The 25,035-nt window shown below is 44.2% G+C and overlaps 1 protein-coding gene and 1 long non-coding RNA gene across 6 annotated transcripts in view; one reads left to right on the top strand and one right to left on the bottom strand.

The window, feature by feature from the left end:
• LOC128082428 (calcium-activated potassium channel subunit beta-2) overlaps positions 1 to 11,508 on the top strand; it is a 115,342-nt gene extending 103,834 nt beyond the window's left edge. For 4 of the 5 annotated variants that reach the window (XM_052686546.1, XM_052686550.1, XM_052686548.1 and 1 more), the window contains 3 exons: positions 2,459 to 2,629; positions 4,368 to 4,563; positions 9,474 to 11,508. In XM_052686546.1, the coding sequence (XP_052542506.1) occupies positions 2,459 to 2,629; positions 4,368 to 4,563; positions 9,474 to 9,758 (652 nt within the window). In that variant the 3' untranslated portion in view covers positions 9,759 to 11,508. The remainder of the gene's footprint in view (positions 1 to 2,458; positions 2,630 to 4,367; positions 4,564 to 9,473) is intronic. The other variant, XM_052686547.1, reaches the window with a different exon arrangement.
• Positions 9,613 to 19,787, bottom strand: LOC128082430 (uncharacterized). The gene is made up of 3 exons (XR_008207673.1): positions 19,593 to 19,787; positions 10,488 to 10,593; positions 9,613 to 9,727 (listed from the first exon to the last, which is right to left on the bottom strand). It is a non-coding gene; the product is annotated as an uncharacterized LOC128082430 (long non-coding RNA).
• Positions 19,788 to 25,035: the final 5,248 nt, after the last annotated feature.

Raw genomic sequence — 25,035 nt, 5'->3', positions numbered from 1 at the left:
CCCCTCTTTGCTGCCACATCCACAGAGGGACCGCTCTGCTCTGTCCCCCACAGGCAAGGCCACAGCTCAGGTTTCCTCTCTGGTAGTTGAATCAGGGGAGAGTAGCCAGCCCATATCCTGTGAGCAATTTGGCAAAGGGAACATTTCAGCTTGAAAATGATGATGAGAGCAAAGACCTTTTGTCCTTGGAGGTTTGCTTTCTATTAAATGTCTTTACAGGAGGCGGAGAGACCTTGTGTTTTGACAGCTGTGACATCTTTAAAAACAAAATACACCCACTTCCACACCACTATCATATTTGGGGAGTTGCCACAGGTAATCACAATTATTAGATGGAGTCTGTGAGATAAGCAGTGATCCGTGTGCTGACAGCCCTGGGGTGCAGCATCAGCCAGCCAAGCACAGCACCCCTCCAGCTCTCCCAGTCAATAAGTGCCAAAAGTTCATATATGCTTAAAACCCATTCCACACAGCAGCAAACTCACAGGCAGGGTAACACAGCTGCTAAGGCGATGCTCAGGCTGCCCTGCTGCAGCAAAATATTCTACTCGCCTTTTAGCCCATCTTTTTCTAACTCACGCTCTTGGCTCAAGGCCACATAGGAAGCATTTGCAACCATTCTCAATTAGCTATTTGTTTTTAAATTGTCCATTTGTATCCCTTTTATGTCCTAGCTGCTCTGGTGACACTGGTGAGCGATGGCTCTGTGTTTTATGTCTACGCGCTGACATAAGTTATGCTGTGTGATGGGGTAATGTTCTGGAACTGCATGACAGTTTCTGCCTTCCTGCCTGCTTCCATTTGAAAGCAATGCAAATTGTAATAGCAGCTCTCAGAGTTAAACACAGATTGACAAATAATCATAAAAAAGTAGCATCAGATTATTACTCTACGTCACTTATTTGAAGGCAATGGCATCCACCACTTCACAATACATTTTTCTCCCCAGCACCAGGGAAAATTTTGACAGGCAGAATTACCATTTCATTCCCAACTAGAAAAACACTGACAAGCTTCAAAGGACGGTTTGGAAGAGAAACCGCAGACAGCCAAAGGAGTAAATTACAGGAGGATGAAGAAACCTCAAGAGGTCTTACTTATGGGGGATTGATGGCAGTAGCATCTAAGCACAATTCTTACTGTAAAACCCCACACCTCCTGTGCTTTGCATGACTATGACTCATCACCTAAACACAAATTCAATTCCATTTTTAAGGAGTTTGTGATTAAACGTGTTTTTTTTTCTTGTTTTTACTATGCTTTTGTATGATTTTCCATCTGTCTCGACTGTGTCCCTTCTGGTGGATGTAAGTGATACAGTTGGTCTTTCGTCACACAGTGCTTTTTTCCAAGGTTGAGTGAAAGTTGGTGGTTCAGTTTAAAGGAATGGAAGGTTTGCAGTGATGTTGATGTTGCTCACCTGCCATTTTGCAGACAGTAGAAGAGGAACCTCTTCCACGTGTACTACCATGTCCATGTTATGGTGGTGCCAGGGCTCAGAGGTGTGCGGTTCTCACGCTTCGAGTGCTGCCTGGATGATTCTAAAGAACCGTAACAGAAAACACAGGAGATTTTGACCAGCCTCAGGTCTGTAAGTACATTTTAAACCCACAAAGTTTGAGTGTGTTTGAAATGTACTCAAATATTTTCTTCTTCACCATTGTGTCCTATGACCCATCGAATCATCAAAGGCTCAGAGATGAAAGGAGGACTTACGGTTAGAAAATGGAAAGGACTCTGCTGAAGGGGGAATGGTCTGTTGTATCTGCTTTTTTTTAATCCCAGAACAAATAGCTTTAGTGAATAATTTTCTGCCAGAGTTTTCAATGTAATGAGTAACGGAGCTTCCAGAAAGATATTTTTTAAATAAAGCAAATAAGCTCTCAATCAAATAAACCCACAGAAATCAACTGCAAAATCCCCAAAGTGTTTCATGAGTCTTGAGCTGCAATCAGGGCTGAACTTTTCCCAAACCACTAACCTGTAGGGAATCAGAAAAGAAAGCTGTCCCTTCACAAAATGTCAGTGACTACTTCTGCAAATTATATCCTGCATACAGGAACATAAGTCTTGTTACCATATTTGACTGAAGACAAGACACCTTACATACCCAAATGTGTTATAGTACCCTAAATTGGCACTGAGAAATCAAATTCATCTATATCATAAATATTCTGAGCCAATGAAGCTGCACCAAAGAAGGACCTACTGAGCTGGCACAAGTGTCTAATCTTTATATTTGCAATAAGAGGTTTTTACCTTCTCAGAAATGGCTGTAATTTGTTTTGGAGATGAATTAATTTCCACCAGGTCAGAGTGAATCCACTGAATAAGGACACCTGAGGACCCTTAAGCCTTTCTCTCCCACAAGATGGGTATGGAGGTGGAACTGCCCACCCTAAAGAGGATTCATTGACTAAACGAACTTCACATAAAAATATATTATTTTCAACCTCAGAAATATTTACCAAAAAATCAGGGATCATGATCTACTGGACAAAAGGAAAACAGTCACAGCCCTAAAAGCTGGAGAAGACCGGGCCATACTCCTCGGGCTGGCCATGATGGTGTGCTCTATCATGATGTACTTCCTCCTGGGAATCACCCTGCTGCGGTCCTACATGCAAAGGTAATTTTGGTGTGGTTACCCTGACCTCACACACCCTGCTCCAGCTGACTTATCACGGCTTGTTCTCATGACTGGTTTTATTAAAGTTGCATAACTTCTCTTTTGGTCAACAAAGATCATATTCTGCATTTCATTTCCGTAAAATAAATTAGGCATAACGACAGTGAGAGCAAGCTGAGCAGTGCAGGCATAAGTGAGGGAAAATTTAGATCCCTGTTTGACGAAATCTGATCCATAGGCTTTAGCCTTGCTGCAGTTTAACACAACCATAATATCCACATCAGCTGTTCTGCTGCCTGCTGAAACCTGTCAGACCCCCAGTGCTTTGCTATAAAGCCCAGACAAAATCCGGAGAGAGCAAAAGTATTTAGCGGCCTTGAGAAACAATGCACTTTCAAATGAAAAATGGAGAATTAATTTGGAAAGAAATCCAGCTGCTTTAGAACATGTTGTTTTCCATGTGGGTTACTGCTTTCACATTTAACAAGTGAAATCCTCCCAGAACACAGCAATTTGTGAAAGTGAAATATCGTCTTTCATCTTTATTGCATGTATTTAATTTTTCCAAGGCCTTCTCTGGCTTCTTTCTCTGCAACAGAGCAGAAATTTTGGCCTGTGATTCATTAACAGTATTTGAAAGCAGATTTCAAGCACCAGCCCTATTTAAAATCCATCCCATACAGAAATAAGAGTGTCAACAATGGTTTTTCCACTCCAACCAGCAAAGTTATGGGGATGAAAAACATGTAATTGTGGATCAAAATGGCGGTCTGCAAGCCCAAAACTTGGCACACGTTGGCTTATCAACAACAGAGTCTGTATTACGGTATTCACAATAAGTGCCTGAAGTTAACTGGTACGAATATCCTCAATTATATCACTGCAAAAATTGAAAATCATTCCTCAACCCTGCCATGATAAGGAAAAAGAACCATTACACATGAGGATGAACTGAATGCCAGCCAGCATCTTATTTGTGCAATAAAAGTATTTACCCCTTCTTAAGTCCAAGCAAAGTTTAGATTTCTGGAGACAGGGATCGAGGCCTTTTAAGTATCTCAGAGCATCTGCATTTCCAAACTGTCCTCACAGACCTGTCAGCAGTATCAGGGTCAATTGCAGAGGCTGCTAAGGTCAAAATTGCTCGTGTGGAAAGCTGATTTATATAACAAACTATGTGAAAAAATGCCTGAAGCACCTATGAAGTATCAAATATTCCAACTTCACAAGTCTCCCATGGATAGGTGTTACAGTACTACCCCCACCTGTGCATAAAACAGCAGTCAAAGGGAAAAGTGAGTAAAAGAAGAGTTTCTGCAGGTCTCTGCTAGTGAATGCCCATATCCCAGCAATGAGAGGTTGTCCTTCTTGAGCTGAGCTGGATGCCATGGTTAATGGTTGAGGCTCAGCTCATGGCATCCCTTCACAGCCCCACTTGTTATGCACTCTCCCTGGAGCACGCTGCTCCGTATCCTTCTCTGCTGATTTCTTTTTATCTTTATAGACCTTCTTCAGACTGAGACCCAGTTCCCTTTTCATCTACATACATAAATTAGTGAATAGAGATATCTTCCCAAACATTAGGCGCTGCGGAATAACACAAGAAAGTCCAGCCCTTTCAAAGGGCTCAAAGCCCTTCAAGATTCCCCTCATATATCCCCAATGGAAATTCTGAGCTGCAGTCGGTGCTTATCACCCATTCTAGCCATGCTCTGACATCTCCTTTTTTCTGCTTTAGTGTCTGGACAGAAGAAGCTCAGTGCTCGCTTCTCAACGCATCCATCACTGAAACCTTCAACTGCTCGTTTAGCTGCGGCCCGGACTGCTGGAAAATCTCTCAGTACCCCTGCCTGCAGGTGTACGTCAATCTCACTTCTTCTGGCCAGAAGCTTCTGCTCTACCACACCGAAGAAACAATGAAAATCAATTCTGAGGTAGGAGCACGGAATGAAATTTCTTCCTAAATGGATTTCTGGAGGGCTGCTCACTGTGTTATAGCCGTTCCCTGTTTAAACGTGATATAAGGCTTGCAGCTCCTACTTCCCTGTTAAATGCAGAGCAGAGAGCAGTGCCCAGACAGAGCTTCCATCTCTGAAGGGGAACATTCTCCTCCACCCCATGCAGACAGCACATTCTGGAGTGCCACACCTGAGGCTGGAGCCTCCTCTCATCCCTCCCTCCCCTCCCCCCAGTGCTGGGGTCACAGATGGTGCAAAGATGCTGATGGTTTACATAAAAGAGACTGTCAAGACTAAAGATGGAGATAAAAAAATAAAAGGCAGACTAAGATGCTGGCCCATTTTCTCACACCATTTCCCCAATTCCAGACTTTGAAAGCAGAAATATTTTTAACAGAAGAACTCCTCTCTGCTTCAGCAAGTGTGACACCCAGCACGACTCAGTCCAGGTGGGACACAGACAGCTCCTGCCTGCAGGCTGCGATGCAGGCAGCAGGCACGCAGGCAGCAGGCGCACAGACGGCACGCAGGCAGCGCCGCTCCGAGCAGCGCCTGCTCACAGGTGGCTGCGAGCCGCCTCTGCGATGCTGAGTATGGGGCTCTGACACGCGCCTCTCTCATCTCCCCTTCTGCACATCGCCAGCATTGGGTGCCAAAGACCACAGGCTGCAGCAAGATGGGATGCAGCTCAGTCACGAGGCTTTAAATTCTTAGTTATCCAAGGTCACTGAACCCCAAACTACAGACTACAGTGCTGCAGTCCGCAATGGCAGAGCCCATGTTCGAGCAGCTGACAGCCTAACCTATTGTATTTCTATTTATGGCAGCAGTTCAGGAGACCAAATTACTTCTGTATATTAAGATGAAGTGATATTAAAATGAGTCAAAGCATCGAGTGGTTGCACAGGGTGGTTATTCTGCTGGATAATTAGCTCCTGTGGCTGAGAAACAAAGTCCTTTGGAGTTGAGGTGTGAAATACAGCAGTGTCCCCATTCCACCCCCAACAGTGCAGAAAAGAGGCACCTGCAGTCCATTTCCCAGCACCCACAAGCTAGGGCAGATCCGACTCTCCGCTGAGACAGAAGTAAAATCCAGTGATTCGATTAAAACAGATCAGATCAGTTTCTGCACTCTACTGGATTCAAGTAAATCAGGAGGTTTAGCATAAATCTCCACATTCTGCTACTGATTTTTGTTTGATGAAAACAGATTTTGAAATTCTCCTGAATACCTCCACCTCTTAATTTAATGTGGGCACAGTTAATACTCCTCCAGCCCAAGGTTGTTTTACAGGTTAAGCTCTACTCTCAAGAGGATTCCTAGGTTTTCCTCATGTGCTGCTGGCTATGTGACCTGAATCCAAACACAGTTTTTAATGGACGCTCGCCATGTCTGTAAAATAACTGGCTGGGATCAGCAGAGCCTCCAGGCTTCAGGCCAGTGCAGCCCATTTCTGTGGGGACCACCTCCTCCCAAACCTTTTCTAAGATCTGCATTACGTGGTAGAAGCACTGGGACAATTCCTACTGCAGATCTTGGAGGATTAGGAAAAGGATGTTCCATTTCAAGGGTTATCACAGCTTCAGCAGAACGCATGGCTACAGACTAGAAAGTGTGGTATTTTACCAAAAGACAGAGGAAATGCCAAAATCCCCACATCTGCTCAACCCATGCTCAGCACTCACCACCTTCCTCCTGCTTCACACCTTCCCAGCAAACCCACCCTCACCCCCTGCATCCATGTCCCAGCAAACTCTTCACCCTAAGCAGCCATTGGACCATTTGCATTATTTCCCCCTCTTCCTCTACCCATCTCTGCCTTGCAGGTTTGCATTCCCCATCTTCCTCCTTGCTAAGCAAGCCAGAGAGAAGTCTGCCCTGGCTCACTGAGCCCTGACAGAGATGAAGATGCGCAGACGTGTTATACACCAGCACACACGACCTCCAAGAGGTCCCCCTGCCTCGTTGAGCACCGCCACGCATGCCAAGCAGCACCTGCAGCCCATTTCGCCCCTCTTGCCAGCAGCAAAATGAGCAGAATGCACTTTGATTTTAAATAATGATTAATCTAGGAGACTTGCTACCTAACGGAGCTGCTGTCCCACATGGCGTGGTGAGAAACAGGTGCCATTTATATTGAGACATACGGCGTGCCGCTGCCAGTCTCAATGGGAAGTAAATGGATGCCAGCTGAGCTGCTCAAGCCTATCCCAGAAAAGCATCCACAGTTTTTCATGGCTTGTCATTGCACTCACTGTCTGCACTTTATCTCTAGCCTTAAAGCAAGACCAACTCCTTGCCAATACTACAATCATGGCAGCTTAAATACTTTCACAGCTATACTTTTCTTACTTGGTTGCCATACACTACAAGAGTCGACAGGGGAGGTACATTGGGCAGTGTAGCCTTCACCCAGAGACATCTGCCATGCCAAGGAAGGACTGAACAGCTTAGAGCAGTTCCAAAAGCCCCGATTCCATTCCATGCTACGTCATCTTGATTCCTTTCATGTCTCCACTGGTTTATATCCATGCTTTGTAAGTGAGGTAAGCAAGCAGATTTGATCATCAGAACCAGTTACGTGCTTGCCCAGAGTTGTTGTGCAGTCTCCAACCATGGAGATCCTCACAGCTTGACTGGCCAAGTGACCCTTCACTGAGCAGGGCTTTAGGTTGGACAAGTTGAGAGGCAGATAGCCTGTACAGATTGCCCAGTCCTTTAAATTAGAAAGGTAGGGCTGGAAATCTAGCAAGTTCTCTTTATAACTACCTAGCATGTGCTCTTAGTGATCAGATTGCCAGTAACACAAGAGCCACTTATCCCATGTTTTATCACAGAATTCTTACTTGAGACAGAGGTCCAGACAAAGTTTACTTCCATTGTTGCGGACCTCCAGGTGTTTGGCAATGCAGAACTGTAATAAAGCAGCGCAGCTTTAGTAGTTTACATTCATAGACACAGCATAAGAATGGCAGATATAAAATTCCCTGCCAAGCACTTGAGAAAACTAAATGACAATCAAACCAAAGAAAACACTGCAAACATCCCATTATCAGCATCTGCCTGCCTGCCCATCACCTACACAATGCTCAGAACTGAAACAAGGACATTAGCACATGGAGCGAAGGGCACCCGTTATCTTGAAGCATGAGAAGAGATGATTTTGGCACAAGGAGCCTGGCTGTGATGCAAAGCATATCAAGCTCCCTTGCATGACTGCCTTCCATGGCTTCATCACTTCAAACCCAGTTGGCTCAGGCAGCCCAACCAGCCCGACACGGCTGGTGGCTCCGTGTAGGAGGCAACAGCTCGAGTTTTGCTTCTGCATCAGGTCTGCTTCAAAAGTGCTTGCAGAATACTCAAGCCTGCAGGAAGCCAGGATCTGCAGAACTTCCCCACTGCACTCTGGGGACAATTCTGTAGACTCTGATTCCAGGAACCTGTCATCATTGGGGCTTTTACATGCCTGCTGTTTTCTGTCAAGAGGACAGGACTGTGCAACAGCAGCCAAGTCCTCATTCAGTCTCCTCTCTCAGGACAGTAGCAGCTGCTTCAAGGAACAAAAAAATCTGACTCCAAACTTGCAATAAAAAACACAACAAAGCATCAGAGCTGGAAATATTGCTGTTAGGATCACGATAGCATGATTCAGTAAAAGAAAATTAGGTACAGCTTCACTGACAATTTTCCCGTACTGAGTAGATTATGATCTATTAAGGAGTCACAGACACTGGAAGAGGGTTTGCAGCTTTGGACATTTAAGACAAAGCTGGGCAGAGTGCAAGAGAATATCCTGGGGGGAGCAGCCCTGCACCAGCAGGAAGATGGATGAGATATTACTGACCTGATATTTTCCATCTTTAATTTCTAGAGCTCTATGAAATATTCATTATGGCAGGCCGACATGCTCTACCCTTAATGCTGCAGTCGGCTAACTGCAGACAATCTTCCCGCCGTGCTTCAAATCACATTCTGGGCTAATAAACTTGCCAATGAATCAATCAAATCCTGTTATGAGGTTAATCCTTGAATTGTTATTAGGACTAGAGATTTGTCTCAGTGCGTTATGAAAAGTCACAGTGCACTCATGAGAATGAACAGAGGGACATCTATAAAGTTTATAACTTAAAACAACAATAATAAAAAGCTATGGGTTGCATTAATTTAATAAAGATGACTCTTTTCCTTTGAAAAACTCTCTTGCCATGGTTAAGTTACATAAATTTAAGTATCACTCCCAAAAAGCAAGATCAGCAGTGCAAGCAGGGGAGCATGGCAGGACCCAAGAGCAAGTTAAGCAACAGCCCAAGAGCCAGGGCTGAGCTCCAGCAAGAGGTGAAGTCACTAGGAAAATCTGCATTTTCTCTTTGACTTTCTATCTGTCCTTAATTGAGGCACTGCCCCTGATGGAAGATTTGTATTAAGTTTTCCTGTTGGCCTTTCCTTCTGTGAGTGAACACCCGTGACTACTGAGATCATTTTGATCCCATACAAGCCAGATCTGAGCTGCCAGATATGTATTTACAGCAAGTCAATTACCCACCTTGCTGCAAGGGTATGTATGCCACTTAAGATGAAGAGGTGCTTCATCAGCTTCATTTTTGCATGTGTAAATTAGCAATAATAATGTATTCACCTATCTCACGAGGCTGCTGTGCAAATTAAAGCATTAATATTTGTACAGCACTTGTAGGCTCTCCAATGGGAAATTCTGTAGATGTACAAAATATTGAGTTTTGTCTGAGATAAATTTATTATTAGCTTAATGATATTGCGCTGTTATTATGAAAAGCATAATCATCTTGAGATTTTCCTGCTTGCCACCTGAAAACAGACACGGTATCTGGTTTGGAGTTGCATTTTTCTCCCTCTGATTTCTCCCCAGTGTTCGTACATACCCAAGTGCGGCAAGAATTACGAGGAATCCATGTCGACGGTGAACGTTGTGATGGAAAACTTCCGAAAGTATCAACGCTTCTCCTGCTTCTATGATCCTGAGGGCACTCAGAAGAATGTGATATTGACCAAACTGTACAGCTCCAACGTGCTGTTCCACTCGCTCTTCTGGCCCACATGCATGATGATCGGCGGTGTTGCCATCGTTGCGATGGTAAAGCTGACTCAATACCTTTCTCTCCTCTGTGAGAGAATCCAAAGGATCAACAGATAAGGATGAAAACTCCTCCAAGAGTTAATTACAGATAAAATACTGTTTTCTCATTCTTCACCAAAGAACCTTAAGTTTGTAATGTGCAAGTCTGTTGTAAGTTCCTTACTATATTCTTATAAGTAGAGCAATAATGCAAAAGCTGTTCTATATGCAAACATGATATTATTATGCAGACAACTGAAAAAATTACTGTTTGTGTTGACGATCTTGTTTGATGCTGAGACCTGTACTTCTTTCCTTTCTACAGCCAGAATTGGGCTCAATGTGACCATTTGCCAAACTCAGTCAATTGACTTTCTCAGTGTAAAGGATTCTGGGGAAATTCACGCCTGGAGAAAAGGCAGCAAATGACTTGTGCATCACTGAGGTCTCACCTCTGGCTCAGCCCTGCCAATGGATTTCTGGTTTTGCCTTGTTATTGGTTGCAGGGGAAAAAAGTAGGGAAACAAAACAGGTTTTTTTGTGAGCAGGTGGCACCACACAGACTACTGCGAGGCCAGGATAAGTATGAGTGTTTTCTGCCTAAGTAGGACTTGGTGATGCTATGTGTTAGCTCCCCCAGTTCAGAAGTAAATTTTACCCAGTGGTATGTACAGTCTTTTGCAAACACTTTGGAGTTTTATTTATTTTATGCTGTATTTTCCTTCTGTCTTACCAACAGCATCTTTGTCATCTGCAGAAGCTGTAGCAAAAAAAAAAAAAAAAAAAAAGAAAACCAACAAAAATCACCTTGTTCCATTTTGTACTTCAGTGTGAGCCCTGCTGATGGAGATGGGACCAGAACACCTTATGTAAAGGTTTATTACTCATTTGTCATGTATTTGCTACCATATCACTGTAAAGAAAAAGTAACACAGCTATTTTTTCATTTTTTACTTCCAACTATTTTAGATTTTTTTACTTGATATATATATACAGATATACAGATATATATATATATAAAGAAAAGCTATATTATATCTAGTTGTGTATCAGAACTTGATTATGGGATGGTGGCTTTTTTGTTTTTACCAACTGAGAAGTGAACAATGTAACTCATGTATTCATAACCTTCAGCCTTGGATAATATCCTAACGTGGAGGAGCAGCACCACAGGATCCCATCCAATATTCATGATGTTGTGTCAGGCAAAGGTCCCTATTGTTGTAACATCCGAAATGACAAAAATCTAATCCAATTCCACAGCTCTTATTAACTGAATTGTTAGGTAATAATCATAATACTTCTGGAAATCTCTCCTGACCTCAACTCAGCGTGCAGTTCTGGCTGAAGTGAATTCTGATTTAAAATGCCCAGGTGCAAGGATTTATTGGAAATATTCATGTTTTTTCTAACATGCTGTCCTATCTGTCATTTATTTACCACAGGAATATTGCAGGTCTGATTTCATACACACGCACACACACACACACACACAATAGTCATGGTTTCTGCATAATTTATTTTTATTCCCCGCATAGAAAACATTCCTTTTTATGCTGTGTTTAAAGGTACCTCTCATAGTTTCTCACTTTGCACTTAGTCTGAAGGACAAATGCAGGGCGTGAACTCACTGCCCAGTGATTCAAAGGAATCATTCACAGGCCTATCCAAGCCAAGAAACTAACATTTTACCCCTCAAAAAGACTGCAAAGCAAATCTTCTGCCTCCTTCATCTCTATGTAAGTACCTTTCTGCAACATAGCATAAAAATTTTCAAGATATTATGAAACTGTACAAGTCACGCAAGTGTAACACGAGCTGTTAAAAAGAGTTCTAAGCAGTGAAAATGGAGCTGCAATCTTGTAATCAGTAGTATAATTTTCCTTAGGTAAATAAATGCCTGAAGGGCGGGGGGAGGGATAATCAGGGTTCCAAAGATATGTAATAAAAATATTAAATTAAATCTTCTAGATTTCAATATCTTCTGCATTCAGATTTGGCTTGTTTCATTAGACTTTCCTTTATAGCTCCTGCAGCTAAGAAATGAGGAGTGCTGATGCAACAGGGAATTGATGAAGGTTTCTGTGTAGAACATTTTCTGGATCAATTTGTGCAATTCACATGGATCACAGCAGATCTGGGCGCTCCCACCATCAGCAGGACCGGTGTAGCAAAATCTTCGTTGAGCAAAAATACTCTGTCCTCAGCCAAAGCTGGCCCTTTTGGGACAAATTCAAGACCAATATAGCCACATGGCTCCCAGTTTTCTTCCTTTACAACACTGCTTTCCCTTCAAGCAGAGGGGCTTGCCCCGTGCTGGTGCACAACTGTCCCCTATTCACCCCCCTGCTACCACCCATGCCAAAGGGAGAGCCACGCTGCCAACCTCAGCTCACAAATCCAACATCACCCCAGGTCCGTGCATGACAACCAGGCTGCCCATGTCAGTGCTGTTTGGTGCTGATGGAGCTCCTGAAACACACCGCATGCTGCACTTGCTGTCAGTGCTCCCTGTGGGTGACACACCTTGATGCTGCTGCTTTCTGTAATCATTTTGTTGACATTAACAGAGAGATCTGTGCGATAGCAAAATAACTTGAGTAATTGGATGGAGCGAGGTAAAACAGTAATTTTAAAGGGAATTGACTGCCTGGCACAGTTAACCCCCCACAGAAGCGTTAGCACTGCAAACACAATGTTGACAGTTCCTGCTGCCTCAAAGAGGAGTGCTTTGGTGGAGATGTGCTGCTCCTTTTCTCTGCCACCATTTCAATATCATTTTGAGTGAAACTGGTATTCTTGTAGGCAGCACAAATGAATGAGAAACATCCCCTATCCACACACTGCTCTAAGGGTGAACTTGAGTATTCACACAAACCCACCACATTGGAAAAGGTCACTAAAATCACCTACACCAACCATCATCCCATAATCACCACGCCAACTAAATGCATATGCTTCTTGGCACAACCATCTCACACCACATCCAGCTGGGACAGGAAGGAGCAACTGGGGCTCCTTCAACAACTTGGGCAAAACTCCCAATGGAAAAGCGTCACAGGAAAACGTCAGCACAGTGCCTGGACACACTGGGGCCCGCTCACGAAACTTAGGGTATGTGTAATATTGCAGATGCCACATTCACACAGTCTTTTAATAGGTATTTTCTTAATTAGATTATTTACTTCAGGTCTTATTTCTGTTCTGGAACAACTGTGAACTAGAAGTGTGACCAACCCTGCTGCAGTTCTCTGAAACTTGGCACTTTCCTGCAGACTTACTAAATATCACCAGCTAGGACAACAGAGAGCACAGTTGGGTTTAGCTTGTCTGAGCAGACATCTCTTTTATCTCAAAACATACCCAGAAAACAATCAGTAGAAGTTGGAGCTAAATACAGAAAGGGGGCTCAGGAAATGAGAGAGCTGCACACCTTGAGAAGACACAGTGCCACAGTCGCAGATCTGGCACAACGTCCCAAGGCAGGCTGGGGACACGGCCACTGTCCCCACCTTGGGGACTCACTGGTCCTTCATCATGGCCACATCACAAAGAGAGCACTGCTAGCCAAAGGCAAGCCTTGTGTGTGCAAAGCGGAGTACTTGGGCAGCACAGCAGCATTTGCTCACATTGAAGCATGCATCCCAAAAGCGGTGCCCAGCAGAGGCAGCTGGCATGGCACAAGGTACAGTGCAGCTCAGTGAAATGACTCAAAGCTGTGCCTGCTGTTGACCTGGTCAGGCAGGCTCCAGCACCTGTGTTACAGAAACTGCAGCCCTACAGCAATGCAGTGAAACCTCTAGTGGAAACTGCAACTTACCACACCTTAAGAACTGGACAGCTAATTCCCCTTCTCATCCAATAATGCCCATACTAATAGAGCTTCAGCTTTCCAAGGGGACTGAACCAGTATCTCTGCAGTAATGCAACCTTGCAGTCTCAGAACCTGAGCATGATAGCATCAGCTCTCCATTAGCTTCTGCACTGCTTGTCATCTATCATAGACCCAGGGAAAAGAACACTTTCTTGCTTCACTGAGCAACCTGAGCTCGTCACTTCCCAGCACTCGGAGTCCAGGAGGAAATCGCTGTTTGTGACGTACCCAAACATTTCACAACTGTATACAGACTCTTCTGAGTGGTTTGGGTTATCTGAGGAAAAAGTATAAACTACTTAGTTTGAAATGTTTTGAAAACAGAATGTTTCCATTTCTCAGTTTGACCCACTGCTGCCTGCTGAAATCCAGGAGAGGGGCAGCTTTCCTACTAGGGATGCTTGAGAAATAAATATAATAGTTCCTCTGGTGCGAAACAAAGCTATTGGCAATTGCTCGGTTCAGTGAATGTTTTGAAGAATTTATTTTTAGAGGCTGATTGGTGACACGTTTCTTCTCTTCCATTCTCCTCAACCATCAGAGGAGCATGGGATCGGTCACGGGGACACAGCCACCAGCAGCCCTCCTAACAAACCCCAGAGACATCACTGATCACAGCCATGAGTAAAGCAAAGCATCAGAGTCTACAGCACCACAGCACCAGGAGGGGAAGGAGAAAAGTAGCATTTATCCAACCATCACCAGGGTAGCAGTGGTGCAGCTGGTGGCAGCTCCCAGTGCCAATGTCCCCGGCAGCCTAGAGAGGTCTACTTTAATTGGAAATGCTGCCAGGTAAACTGACACCAGGCTTGCCTTCAGTTTGCTAAACCCAAGATGTTTTGCTCCCTGGGGGCCAAACACTGAAGCGCTCAGACCCCCACTCAGCATGGCCACAGAGCTGGGTGCTCCCAGGTTGGTGCCGAGCAAGGAAAGAACACAAGCACTGCCAAACCAGATGCAGAATGAGAGAGCTGCCAGGCTCCATAGCACAGGATATATCCAGCAAGAAGGAGCTATGTTTGGGGCTGCGATGGACTTTGCTGCAAGTGAGCAATTTGATCAACCTCACTCAAAGCCTGATTTTCTGCTAACACTATCACACTCCATTTTTCACTTTTAACTCCGACACATCCTATTAGGGACACAGGCAGAGCTAACCAAAAGGCTTTCCCCATGCTAAGGAGTATCAAAATTAGAACTGCCATTAAAAGGAATTCAGATACTCTTCTGTCAAAATTAGGAGGCCTTTATTCCATCACAATTCTTCCTGAAGTTAAGAAAATTCAACCACAGTTAAGTCATCAATGCCTTGCTTTACACTTGTGCACAACAGTACGGTCAGCTAGCAGAAATTCACAAGGCACATGATGCTTCTGATGTCCCTGCATTAGCTCTGTGCTGCTGAGCAGTCACCTGAAGGAGGGAGAACATCTGCAGTCCCAGATTTCTGCTGCCATCTCTGGCAGTCCTTCATCTTCAGCCAATATCATCCTGGCCACAAATAGCAGATTAATGATCTGGGAAATGTGTTGCTCTCTCATATCCTTTCTGAGTCCCCTCCCACCCCTTCTGGCCTCTCTCCCTGTGACAAGGTGGCCATGCTGATCTACACGCATAGAACAGCAGGAGAAGCAAAGCCCAAGAGCCATCTGCTTCCCATCAGAGTGCTATGTCGCTGGAGTCAGCACTGATCAAAATCCATATGCCTGCCCAAGGAAGCCTTGGTGTCACCAGCTCTCTTGTCTTGGGAGCTGACTGCCCCCCAGCAGCTTACTACAGACCCACTGCTACCACCCCAAGGATCCAGAGCTTGGCAAAGATTTAATCACCGCTCCAAGCCCAGAGTCACCCTTCTGTGCCTGCACAGCCAGGGATGGGCTCATCCTACGCTCTGTTGTATGGCTGACAGTAGCTCTTAGACCTTTCCTCATGTCACTTCAGCTGAGCAATAAGCTTGAGCAACAATTACTTCCAGTCTTGGATAAAAATCTCCTGTTCTGATGCTGTTAAATTATGTAGAACAAGATTATAATTACATACTAAAAAAAAACCAACCCAAACCATACACTTTAAAGAACATTATTCAGGTTGCAAAAGCAAGCACTCTAAAGTTTCAAAATGCCAGAACTAGAGCTGCCTGAACAGTTTTCATGCAGCACTGTTTGTATACATGCATTATGATACAGACTTTACCTATACAGTGATATACCACTTCTCCACTGGACACCCGGCCCTGAACCAAGTGGAAGAAACTGAGTTTATAAGTCACTGCTCTACTTCTTTTTAATCCTTTTTGTTCTGTGTGCCTTCAATGCGTGACAGAGCTACTGTCAATTGCTGCTCATCCAGCAGAACCCTATGTCTCCTTCTCCGAGGCTCAAGGCTCTCTCCAAAGACAGCCATGCCAGACCTAAGCAGTCTAGCTCAGAGGTGGGCACCAGAAGCATGCAGATTGAGCTATTTTTTGTGGCACAGTATCACGTAAAGACAGCTTCTGCACCCAGCACAGGGTCAGAAGACATCTGATGTTCTTCAGCAGAGGATATGGTGAGGATGAAGAGAGGCTGATGGAGAGCCTCTCTGCCCCCAGAATCCCGCAGATCCTTCTCCTGCTTGACTCTGCCAACGGCCAGGCTGGTGCAAAATAAGACTGCTGGGCTCTGCTCTAAGCTGAGCTGTGCCAGAAATCCCATCCACCAGTTCCTGTCACCTCTCCCATAGAGATCTGCCAGAGCAGATCAAAGAGAATGAGACCGGCACACAGACTTCCCCTAAAGTCGTAAGTCTGTCTATTCCTCAAGTGAAATATAAATCTACCAACACAGACTCAACAGCTACTGGAGGCCATGTTCCCCCAGTTCATCTGGACATTGTCTATAGGACAGGTCACAGAGGAGGGCGGTTGCGTGCATGGAAAGATGGGAGCTGGCCAACTGCAGCCATCAGCTCTGCACACAGACTGAGGACTCTCCACAAGCCGTGACCGTCCCCACCATGATGTGCAATCAGTTCTCAGCCATGGTGCACATCGCCACATCACAGCAAAATGTGGTGAAACACGATAAGGCAGTGAAAGAAATGAGGAGGAAATGAAGTAAAACTAATTGATTTACCTGGATTTTTTTTCTAAATGTTTTTCCCCATGGTGACTAGTGCTGCACAGGCAGCAGAGACTGTGTCAGAGTCTGTATCACTCACGTGTTTACTTATAATGTCTACAGCTTTTTTTATTATTATTATTAAGCCTTTGGTCTGAATCTGTTAGAGTTCATGCTCACTGACTCCAAGATATCTCCAGCATAGGAAATGTAAAAAATTAACACAGTCTCAATGTATAGATAGCATACTTGCACCATGTAGTATCTCCTGTTCTTCAGGAAGCAAATAAGCATATGCGCATTGTGAAACATCAAGCATTATAAACAGAAAAAAAAAAAAAAAAAAAGAATTACATCTGTCAACTCAGCATGACGGGGTTCCCTGGTAAATAAGGCAATGCACTGAGACAAGGACTGTGCAGATATTCAAAGCTTGGACGTGCCCTCAGAACTATGAGTTTCAGTTCAGACCTGAACCTCACTGCCCATTAGTTTGGCATGTCTCAAGAACACAGATTCTGACAGTAGGTTCACAGGTTACAGGACTGTTGCAGGCCCAAGAGGCACTGAGGCTGCAAGAAGAGCAAGTACTGCAAGGAATAGCCCCATATTCCTGCATCTGCCATGCTGACCTCTGCAGTCTCCAGGGCTACGTCCAGTCTAAAGGGGTGAATACTCAGACAAAGCACTCCTCTGACTGCACTTCCATGGAGGCAGCAAGCACAAGGATCAGGAATCAGCAGAGCTAGAAGCAGTGCTCCAGAGCTGTAGCTCCACATCTGTGCATTCAGATGGCCTCTGGATAGAAGTGCTGGCACAGTGACAACCTCACAAATCATTGTGTATGCTTGCAGAAGTAGAGCCCTTAACTGTACCTGTTGGTACCTGCAAGCACACTGTCCTCACACAAATCTGGGGGCTCTGAAGTGGTTTAAGTCAGCAAAATATAGGCCTGGCCAGCAGAAGAGGTTTGCATTTAGTCAGGATGCAACTGAAAAAATGAGCAATAAACTGTGCCGAGTTCAATGCATCCCTGATTTGGGTCAAAGTCCTGCAACATCCACAAGAGGGCCACCACTCTCCTGGACTGGGTGCCATGGGGGGCTCATCAAACAGCAGCCCTTTCACCCATACTTTGGCAGGCAAATAATTAAATTACAACTCCATTTATCTTGGAGATTTAAATCAAGTCACAAGTTGGCCAAGGCACAGTGCTGAAGGGTTAACACCAGCATTTGGGTGTTTATTTTAAGAAGAGCATAAAGCCCTGACAGGCCATAATTACAGTGTTGATAAGCAGGGAAAGAATATTTGATGTTTCAAATATCACATGACTAATTGGTGCTGGAACAGCTGTGCATGTAAATCGGGTGATGTGATGTGTGTGGCAAAGAGGAGGGGTCTCCACGCTGACTGCAGGCCTGGTACTGCTCAGCCACACATCCCCCCAATACCCCAATACCACCAGAGTGTGGGGCCACCTCGTCCTTGTCACAACATCAGGCTGAAGAGATAAGAGAATAACACACCCTTATTTCTGTTCTTTGGTCACCTTTTAGGATTGGGTTTCTAAGTGGAGCATTACAGATGCTCCACACACCAGTGTTGATATTTTTCAGCTGCTGACAATGACAACACTCACAAAATCCTCAGAGTATGCTCTGGTTTGCAGAGGATAAGGTGGAAGGCAGGTTTCTTTTGTTCCAAAACCCACCTAGATTTCCTCATTCAGCACATCAACTGTTCTTTTCTCAGCTAAACATCATAGAATTATTACTCTTGGAAGACCACTAAAATCACTGAGTCCAACAATCAACCCCCCTCCACCATAATCACCAACCATGTTCTTAAGTGCCACGTCTACCCTACCTACAGTATACAGGAAAACTAGTAGCCCTCCTGGTGCCACTGGAGCAAGGAGCTCCAGAAATAACCACCACCAATTCCAGAAGGAAAGGAACAAGCCCTGGTGACACTACCAAACCTTCAGGCCCTCCACGGTGGATTGCTTCCAGTCAAGCAGGACATCATCTCCTTTTCCTTATGCTTCTTTCTGCACTGGAGGCCTTTCCATCTCCAGCCAGATGAGAGGATAAGTAAGTACAGTTCAAGCTATTTTTACTTAAGAGAGAGATATATATTTCACTGCTGCGTCTCCCTCTCCCCTTTCCAACTTTGCCTCTCCAGAGGCAGAAGCAATAAGAATTGCATAAGTTTCTCTACCACGTGTTGCTTAAGAAAATCTTTTTCCTCCACAGTCCATAGGAGAACTATGAACTATTTTTCAAGTAGAGCTTGGTGTGATAAGAGCCTTTAATTAGTAGATAAAAATGTGTGCACCAGAAATCAAAACAGAGTTTGATTTCTTTCTCTCTCCTTTTTTTTTTTTTTTTCTTAGGACACCTTAAGGAAAAAAGTACTTGGGTATGACTTCTTATGACCAAAAGTTTCTGATGTTCAGTAGGGGAAGCCATCTGCTCCACAGAAAGGGGAGAGAATGCCAGAGAGCAACACAAAGGGCTGAGCATGTGGCAAGGTCAGGATGGGGCCAGTGATGTCCCCTCAGAAGCTGTCCACAGCCCAACAGTCACAACAGCATTTGCTGGTGATGCATCTTCGCAGTACTAACCCAAAGGCACAATTCACAGCCAGATTTTGGAAACAAGTGATAGAACTCCTCCAAGGGCTCCTCCGTGTGGTCGCCCATTGACACCTATGTGCCTACACACCCAGTTGCTGAAGGAGCTGCACCCCTTGCTTACAGCCTAGAACTACAGCTGGTGAAGAAATGTATTGCTTTTCCTTGAAGCACTATAGTCCTAGAAAACTATTTCCACCAATAACCTGTTCTAGTCCCACTTACAGCATAACAGCATCAAAAGCAATAAGTATATTTAGGTCTCCAAGCCCATATAGATTCATCCATAGCATGATACATACCTGGGGAGCGCTGCTAGGAGCCAGGAAACAAGCCAACATGCTGCATGCAAACCTAAAACCTTCCAAAGAACCCACAACTGCTGCTTTAAGCACTTTTAAAGCCTAGGACTGAAGGCCCAAACTGGCCTTAACCATCCCAATCAGAGCCACCTGTGGCCCCCACCCCCCCTGACCTCAGCAGCTGTGCTGGAGCTCCATCCTCCCACCTGTGTGTGTGCTCCTGGGCCCGATGTTATTCTCCACATTCCTCACTCAGGGGACTGCCATCGTCAATCTCATCCCCATCCCACCCTGGGGATGGCACTGGGAGTCACGGTTTCACCTCTTCCTTTCTGCAAAGCTCAGTGTTTCACTTTAATTGTGTTTTGGCTAGAAGCTGCAGAAGAAGAAAATGATTATGGGTTTTACTATCTCTTACAATTCAGCACAAGTGGCACGGAGCAGCTGTGGCTGAAATGATGAAGTACTTACAGTGCTTTTTTTTTTTCTGTCACAGGTGTTTCTCTTCTACTATAATAAAGACTCACTAGTATCACACTAACAAATAAGTGTACATTGATTAAACCTACTGACACCTGGTTCCAAAGCCAGTAAGAAAAACAACTTGCAAATGACCCTCTATTCATATACTTTTAAAAATCTCTTTATTTGATATATATTATCTTTATGGTCTCTATGCCACATGCAGCAGCAGTGCAGGGGTTCTTGCTCCAAGAATGTTATTGCATTGTGATATTTTCATCAGTAGCTCTCTGGGAGGTATATCTAGAGGTCTTTAAGTGGAATCTAACAGAAAAAATGTTATTGCTTTTTTCTAGTATTTTCTTTTATTATTTCACCTCCCACTGGTAGTAGGATATATAATGCTGTACCCACTATGCATTTAAAACCAATATAATTTTTAAGAATCATTCTGGAGTTAATCCACTATGACCGAAGGTGAGATAATTTAGGAGTTCATTTAAAATACACTAACATTGATTTCTGACTGCTTTTCCTCCCACAGGGTCACAAATCAAGGAGGAAAGCTGTCAGGCCCTGGCAGCACACCTATGCAGTGACTCTTCTATGAGATCCTAATGTGGGATCCTACAGCTCAAGCTTTTCCTGCTTCCTTGCTTCCAAAATAACGTGGGTGGGAAGGAGAGAGGCTCCTTTGGAATTATTTTTTTTTCTTTGTGTTAGCCTCTGTGTGAGAGGAAGGACATCAAAGGGAAGCAGTCAGGCAGTAGGTGAACCACCATCCAAGTGGCAGGGGGGAAAAAGGTCAGTAAGGAGACAGGCTTTGGTTTCATTCACCATGGTTTCTGTAGGTTACAAAGCCAAGCTTTGGGAAAGCTTGGAAAAAAAACCCAACAGAGTGAGACACAAAACAAGAATCCTAAAAGCAGCAGGATTTTTAACTGCAGCTGATGATCCAGCTCCCAAGCAGACAAATTACTTTGTGAGAAAAGTGGTGCAGCCAGCCCCTTTTCAATTACGGAAAGCTAACACAATCAGCTCCTATTCTTTTTAAATAGATCTGGTGGGTTTAAATGAATGAGCATAATATGTGGTCCATTTATTTTCAGGAACACTGCAGTGAAAGTTGCTTCATGGAATCAGTCCAAAAATCCTGACTAAAGAAAATCAATAGGAACTATCCACCTTTCTTTAAATAATAATTAAGAATAAAAGGTATTTTCTTCCTTAAAGCTCAATTCACTGTGGCACCGTTACTGACCTTGCTTAAGACCCACTCAGTGTTTTTTATGGGGGCTTCCTTCAGCCGCATTTGCAGAAGCTCCTGTTCCTCAGGCTATAGGGTTAACTACAGATCTGCTTGAGGCTGAATTGCAAAGGCAAAGTTCATCTTGGAAACCAAGGGTGATGGCTTTTTGTTGTCACTTTGTGTGCGAGGGGGGGAATTAATGTCCTTGTTGCCTGTATCAAGGCACCAGTTCCCCATGATGTACTCCCCTGGTATGGCCAATCTGTGTTTGCTATGGTTGAATTAGGAAGTCTGCCCAGCCCAGCCTGTGGCATTGCTGCCCATAGCACTCCAGTTCTGAGGCGTTTGCCGTGGTTTGGGGACTTTGTGGGTTCAGCAGACCCAGCCATTGAAGTGCTGGTGCAAGTCGTGATGAAAGTTGTTCAGCACATGCCCTGGAAGAAGTAGTTCTAATAATCCATTTGGTCTCTCTTGATTAAATACTTTGCTTTCATTAGGCAAAGAAAAGAGTCCCTGATGGTTTCTGCTGCATCTGTCACGATAGCACTGGGCAACACATTTGTTGTTTGAGATTTAAGAATGAGTCACTGGCACTCTGGGACATGAGGTCCTCACCACCAGAAAGCAAACGGTTCTGCCAGCAATTTTCCCTCTCAAACACTGGCTTAGCTCAGCCATGGCTGCATGCAGCCCCACTCTCATCATTAGCAGCCATCAGCAGGTGGTTGTACTTGCTCTCAGAACAAGATTAAACGAGATGCACACTTCTGGCATTTATAGAAAGCTGCTCATTCTCCTGCCTGTACCAGCTTACGTAGCCTGGCTCCTTGTGAAGGGCTGTAGGAGGGTGCAAAACCTGGCTATCTTAAATGAAGATACAGTTATTCTTTTCAACATCACATATCATATATTGTTCTTGTATATCATATATCTAATAGACAAAACAGTCTCTGGAGTTGGTGGGGTAGGTATCTCAGAAAACATGGAGGTTAAGATGAGAAAGTGTCTATACCAGACTTAAAAATGTATGACTGCTTAACATTAAACGGCAGTCAATTAAATTGAGGTAGAAAGTGCCCATAGTGGACAAACTCAGAGGAAAAGAACTCACTCTGCTGTATATGTTAATTTTAAATCACTGGACCTGTGATTTCAAAGCTAAGTCTTTTCCAACATGACCAAGGATTAATCTTCATTCACATTCCAATGGAGATAAGTAAATTGCTTAAACAGTCATTTTTCAGTTTTTCTGTGCTTTAGGAATAAAAGCATCAGGAAGGAGGGGAAGGGGATTTCCCTCTCAGCACTGTACCCAGGCAAGTCCAGGAATCATCTCAGCTCCCAGCCATGAGGCTGTATTGCTCCCAAGTATGAAGAACTGAGATCTTATTTTCTTTTTGTTCCAAAAATTGAAAGGCTTGGGATAACATTATGAAATTGGAATCAACAGCCAAAGAGAGAGAACTGTACATATTTTATTGCAAGAGCTTTCACTGGGACAACATTAAGGGTATTTGCTTTGCAGCAAATTGTTACTATGTGCAGTATATGGATTTCTTTCAGACTCTTTTCATTCTCTCTCTATTTAAAAAAAAAAAAAAAAAAAAAAAAGAAAAAAGAAAAAAGAAAAAGAGTGTTAACATTGCTCAGGAAATTATTAGGGATTCACTTTGTGGCATCTGAAATTAATGTAAATTGAAGGCAGCCTTGCAGGTGCCAAAGTGAGGTTCTGAAGTTTACTATGATGTGAAGCAGAGAAAGAGCTGAAAAAGCATGAAGATACTCATCAAAACACTCCATTCTACTGCACAGATTTTTCTATTTTCAAAAGGCAGCAGAGGTGAGACTATCATAGCAGTTAAATGGATGTTTTGTTGAGCTAGCACATATAGATAAATGAATCCTCACTGTGAGATGCGAGTGAACAAAGAATTCGTCAGAGCTGGGGCAGCCCGTGGTGCCCCAGCAAGGAGCCCTGCTCCCCACACACCCAATCTGCTGCAACTAGTCATAGAATCATTAAGGTTAGAAAAGACCTCTAAGATCACAAAGTCCAACCATCAACCAAGCCCATCATGTCCACTGGCCACATCCCTCAGTGTCATATCTGCACAGTTCTGAACACCTCCAGGGGCGCTGACTCCTCAGCTCTCTGGGCAGCTTGTGCCAATGCACCACTGCTCTTTTCCTAATATCCAATCTGAACTTCCCCTGGCACAACTTGAGGCCATTATCTCATGTCCTATCACTAGTTGATGTGCTCCAACCCACAAGAAAAATCCCAGTCCCATCAGTATTTCTTGATATTTGCACTTATTTACTGATAAATAAATACCTGTGTACTCATAAATAAATACCCTGCACACAAGCCAGCAGCATACATTAATAGGTCACTTCAGGTGCTGTCCTTGACAGGAGGGTCTTGTTATCAACTCAAACAAAGAGGAAGGAGGGGGCAAAGTATGTGCGTCTGGGATTTAAGTAAAAGTGGTCAAAGCTCTGGCATTAATCTCCTATGGAACCCAGAGCAAAGCACGTATTTCTGCTTTCGTATCCCATATACAGAATTAATTCAGTTGTACCCAGTAGTTGTGAAAAATCAGCAGTCAAGAGTGTAAATAATGCAAACGTAAAATAGGCTTTGCAGTGAGAAGAAAATAGATGGCAGCCCTCGCAATCCTAGCTGAGGACAGATGTCTCCAGATGCCTCTGGGAGGGATGATATGAGAGAAGCCTGAGAACCCCCGTACAACACAATTTTCTATTCTAAGGCACTGGAAGTTTATAATGGCCCCAGGTGCTTTGGTTTAGATCATTTAGTCTGTTTTGCTAGCAAATATCACCATGTGCTGATAAGCTAAATTTCAGCAAACGTTGGTACAGTCAGCAGGGAGCCAGGTTTGCTCTACTCTTTAAGTTCATCAAAGCACATTCTTTTTTGCCTTTTTTTTTTTTTCCTTCTCCTTTTGACTGAAGTACTGCAAACACTTTAGATCACAATCTGAATAAAGAACCTCACACAGCAAACACACGCTGCAGTCTCAGCACCCATTGCTGAATGGGTCCACCTCCCTTTGCACCTCCTCAGTATCTACATCAATTGCACTGTGCCCACTGCAGTGAACTTGGCACTGGTACGCAGCAGCTTTCCAGGCTGCGGAGCTCAAGCCAGTTATCATTCATTCCCAGGTGCTGTAATTGGCCTTAGAAACCTGCATGTCTTAATTCCTGGGCCCCAGCCCAGCTCTTGGTGGGAGCGCCAAGGTCACTGCAGCCCTCAGGGATCCAGCTCAGAGGGAAAAGGAGGAAAGGCTCCTTTTTCTGTGAATAAAATTGCAGTTCTGACACTCACAGGCTATTTGCTGGAGTGGAGCAGGGCAACAAAGCTGCCCCTTTGCAGGCACAGCCACCACATCCTTTGGTCCGCTGCTGGGTCTGCCATTTTGGAGTCCTCTTCCTCCAGCAGCATGTCAGAGAGCCTCTGATGGTCAATGGGTGCCATCTAAAGCCCTGGGTCTGGCCATGGAGAGCTCCGAGAACAGAGCAGGAGCTGCATCTCTACATTAAGAGACTGGTAGTGATTTGAGTGCTCATTAAGATCATTATTGACTGCAATGGGAGATGGACCAGGTTCTTACACATCTATTAAACAGTGAGAAAGCAGCAAGGATGCTGTCAGTGCTGGGGAAATAACCATAATAATGATGTGCTGAAAAAATGCAGTTTTGTTTT

This window comes from Tympanuchus pallidicinctus, unplaced genomic scaffold (genome assembly GCF_026119805.1).
Source record: "Tympanuchus pallidicinctus isolate F22 unplaced genomic scaffold, pur_lepc_1.0 scaffold22, whole genome shotgun sequence".
Taxonomy (NCBI): domain Eukaryota; kingdom Metazoa; phylum Chordata; class Aves; order Galliformes; family Phasianidae; genus Tympanuchus; species Tympanuchus pallidicinctus.
This window is presented reverse-complemented; position numbering and strand designations above follow the sequence as displayed.